The 4,475-nt window shown below is 39.5% G+C and overlaps 1 protein-coding gene across 1 annotated transcript in view; it reads right to left on the bottom strand.

The window, feature by feature from the left end:
• The window catches only part of LOC106514873 (sodium/potassium/calcium exchanger 2), a gene marked incomplete at its 5' end in the record, with an annotated part of 57,130 nt that overhangs the window by 27,957 nt on the left and 24,698 nt on the right, over positions 1–4,475 (bottom strand). Inside the window, 1 exon segment of the mRNA XM_014004397.1 lies at positions 4,327–4,341. Within this exon segment, the coding sequence (XP_013859851.1) occupies positions 4,327–4,341 (15 nt within the window).

Genomic DNA, 4,475 nt, shown 5'->3' with positions numbered 1-4,475 from the left:
CCCTTGTGCATGATGCTAAAAATATATTTAAATATTAAATCCTATTTCTAAATGTTTAAATCTAAATCTAAAAGTTTAAACTTAAATGCTGAAGTTCACATTTAGGTATTTTGGAATGGAACGCAGCCTTTGTTGTTGGTGCTCGGCTCATGTTATGATGTCATCATCGTGAGACAGAAGCAACTGATAACACTCCAATGCAGCTAAAACTTCCCTATAAGACAACAAATATGCACATGCAGTCACTGTCTGAGCTGCACTTTGAACTGCTTGACCACAGGCACCACCCAAATTTTTGTTATGAACTCAATTTGAATTTAGGTTTTAAGTACTATTTTCTGACGCATTAGTAGCGTTAGCAGTGGTTAGYGTTAGACATCAAGGCTAACTGCATCTAACGCTACTAATGCTAAGACAGTTTACTGTATTGTATCATATCATGTGTTCTCTGTACCCTCAGTTAGCTCTTTGTGTTTGCACATTACCCTCACCTGTCACTAATTACTAATCAGCCTCCAGCCCAGGTGTTGCCACTTTCCACTTGCCCTGAATTCTTTATGTTCAGTTTTTGTCACCGTATGGTTTGGTCCTTAAAGTGCCTGTGACATGCATATCCACAAAATACAAAAAGTCAAAGAAAATATATTTATATTGAAGAAACTAGGCATAATACACAAGATTTTACCCTTTATGCCATATAACTGGCATATTTCCTTTTGAATTTGGCTCAGCTAAAATGAAACAGGAAGTGACATCAAAGGGGAACTCTGAGAAAGATTTTGTTTATTTAAACAATATTATGACTCTCTCATCTCTCTATGATAGTGATTAAAATAATCTAAAGAAACATCAGATTCTTCTCTACAGTCTGTGTTGTTAGCCATTTTAGCAATGATCTGTTTACATTCCGACGTTCCCCTTTGACATCACTTCCTGTTACTTCACATGCAAATATCTCAACAACTGTTCATCTCAGCGGCATGAAATCTTTTTTACAATATATTATTAATGTTATCTTCCCAAAATTACATTCATATTTATTACAAAAATTTGATGTCACAGGCACTTTAAGTTTTGGTATGTCCTGTTTTAATGGAGGGCTGCAGTGAGCATGGCAGGAACTCAAACTTTGGCCCCAGATGAGGAACAATAATTAAAAACTTTCCAGAAAGTGTTTCCCTGCAATAGTGTGGCGTTTCACTGCTAGTGAGCTGCCACGATGAGCGATGGACGAGCAGAGTTGACACGAGAGGAGAAATAAAATAAAACGTCAATACATTTTTATCAGTAGAAATGGAAAATGCATTTCCATCGCCCAGGGGGTGAGGGACAGTGAGTGCATTATTGARCCCTGTGATCAATGTGGGCCTGGGACTGCTGGTGGAGGCAGCGTCAGGGTGAGCACACCAATTCTAAATGGTTGCTTAAAATACAAATACAAAGAAATTCAGACACCTTATTTTTTGTTTGCATCAAAACCACGAGCCRTGCCTTCCTCAGACCCACTTGATAACCCGTTAAAACGTTTGCATCGTTGTTTACACGGATGACCTTGACCGATTTCCTCTCAGCCTGCTGAGGACGTCTACATGACCCAACAAAGATGTCTCAACTTCAATATGAGTGCTCGTTTATCTCTACAAGATGGCGACCATGTGAAAAGTAGCACTCTGTAAATAAGACATTTGGTTTCACTCTTGCCCATGCCGAGGCGGACTCCGGCTTTAGACGTGCACTCGGACGGTGGGCTTATTGGAGGAGCTCGAGCCAAAGGCACAAACGCAGCCTGAGTCCTGAGTGCAGAGATCCACTCCGTCCTGTTYGCTTCCCGACTCGCTCTGCAGTTCAATATTTGATGCCGCTCCAAAGAGAAGATGGTGGTCTCTGCGCCTGGAACTACATCGTGATGCTCCGTCAAGTGGAAAAACACGAAAAGCTAAAAGTCTGTTCCAACACTAAGACATTAACTCTTGCAGGGTGGACGGCCAAAACTCAGAAGCTGAGTAAACACAGGAAGTGCTAGGAGGAGAACGTTTAAAGTCGATAACGGCTACAAGAGGAGAAAAAAAAAGTTAGATATATTTCTGTCAAGTTCTTATTGACTCAAGTTCTGACGATGTAAAGAGAAAAAAGTTGCACCGGTTCATGAACGAAGCACAAACCTGACCAAGTGAGAGAGATGACTCATCGTCTCTCCTGAACGCTGATCCAGACACAATCTGACTCGAGGACACCGCTAACAGAAACACTCACAAAGATCAGCAGCGAGGAGACTGGATTTTTTTAAATACGAGCGGTTAATATCTTACCTGTCGTAGATAGCTGTTTGAGTAACTTCAGTTWGGGGAAAAAAATCGCAATTAATTGTGACTGAAGAGCTAACAGCTAGTCTGAGCTTCACCCATCTTAAAACAACTCCAGTCTTAAACGTTTACATCAACATAAATTTATCTTTAAATATTTGTTTATGGTATTCTGCTGTATTTGGAAGAACAAATAGTAGTCATAGCTAACTGTAGCACTTTCAGCAGCAATATTTCTACCTGATAAATAACGTAAAATGTTTTTTTTATTTCTCTGGTAACAGAGAATGGTCCGTTTTTTGGATTTTGTTTTTCAAAACAAAATTTAAAAGTGAAAACCTATTAGTTTTTTCTGTTTTTAAAACTTAAATTTAAAAACTGATTAAAAAATCAGTGTGTTGTTTGTCCTGATGCTTCTCAGTAATCCAGGTAAAAAATCAAAAAGAAAAAAATTGTATAGGTCCTCTGGACGGGTTCTTCTCTAATGAAACGTTTCGTCTCTCCTCCAAGAGACTTCTTCAGTCTGAGAGTTTCAGGCAAAATTCAGGCTTTTAAGCCCTGCCTCCATGTGACTGATACTCACATCACATGGCTATCGTTGACACCTAATTAACACCTATTGTTAACAGGGGGTGGAGTGATACTGGCAATAGCCGCGCTGTAGGAGGGGGACAACTGAAAACGGAGGCCTCCACCTCTGTTTAATGAWGGACGGTCTTTCTTCACAAAAATGGCTTCTTTTACTCCTCTCTCAAACCAACGTTCCTCTCTATCAAGAATGAGAACATCCTCATCTCTGAAAGAGTGACCGCTGGCCTGTAAATGAGTGAAAACTGCAGAGTTCTGGCCATTAGTGTGTTGTTTGTTTCAAAATAAAATGTGTGAAAATAATCAGAGGATTTTCTTTTTTGTGTGTGTGTTTTAAAACTAAATTCGAATGATAATACTTGTTTAAAGCGAAGACAAGCTTTAAATTTTGTTTTGTGCAATAAYCAGAACWTTCTGGCGGAACCCAAAGTCATGAYGACCTGAAATCCCGAAACATTACGTTTTCACTTCTCACCATAGAAACGCTTGTCTTATTTAGAGAGAGTTGAGGTACGTAGCTYATTGAGCGCCGTGAACAAMGTTGCTTTAATATTCCATGATTGGCAGAATCAGATTTGGGTGCATCCATTGCTAAWATGTTTAGGAACGGTTTCTTTTTCTAAACAGACTTCCAGCCACTATAAACTGTTCTTTAGCGACTACCAAAATTTCTGGTCTCACTACATATTAAAACAGAAACTGTAAAAAAAAAAAAGTAAAATAAAAAAATTATAAGGTAAAATAAAAAAGCAACCAACAAACCTGTAACTTGTTAACATTTATTTTGAAATCGTGTTGGCTTAAAAATATGAAAGATGATTTTTGCTMCTCTGGTAGCCCTGTAGGAATTTTTCCTGTTTTTGCAGTGTTTCTGGGCTTAATGCTTTTAATTTTGGGCAAATATTCTGTTATTTTACACGTGTTTAGTTTCTGTTCCCAGTCAGGCTTCTGCGCCTGCTGCACAAGTCTGCAAAACCAACAGTGATCTCCAGGTTCACAAAACGTGACTCGTCACAGTCAGATTCTACTTTTCTGAACCCAAATCACTCGTGGACCTTTCTACAACGAGTAAAGTATTGTTTACAACCACAAAAATACCACTTCAAAACATCTGCATCACCGCTTTCTGTGGAGAGGAGAGAGAGGAGTCGGGGCAATGAGGAAAACAATACAGAAATGATTCACAGGGTGGGTTTTTCCAGTGGGGTGGGGGGAGATGCATCCACAGTATGRGGGAGTCTGCAGGGATGGACAGTACAGAGCTGACAGACGGCACAGTGGCGCTCAGGAAACGTAGACATAAGACATTAGATTAGAGACTCGCATCCTGACTGTTGGAATGAGGACAGACAGATTTATTTATTTTAATATACAAAGAGAGGGGTGGAGGGGACGGGAGCGGGGGGACGACACAAAAATCAGAGGAATAACTCACCAGAATCAGCAAATTCTGAAGGGGACAGTCAAAAGAGAAATAAGAAGAAAACAGAAACAGAGACAAGATAAATCCAGGTGATATTTAGTGCGAGAGTGAATCATTGATTTAAAAAATAAATACCTAATCTTTGTGTGTGTGTGTGGGGG

This window comes from Austrofundulus limnaeus, unplaced genomic scaffold (genome assembly GCF_001266775.1).
Source record: "Austrofundulus limnaeus strain Quisiro unplaced genomic scaffold, Austrofundulus_limnaeus-1.0 Scaffold23, whole genome shotgun sequence".
In the NCBI taxonomy this organism is placed as follows: Eukaryota; Metazoa; Chordata; class Actinopteri; order Cyprinodontiformes; family Rivulidae; genus Austrofundulus; species Austrofundulus limnaeus.
This window is presented reverse-complemented; position numbering and strand designations above follow the sequence as displayed.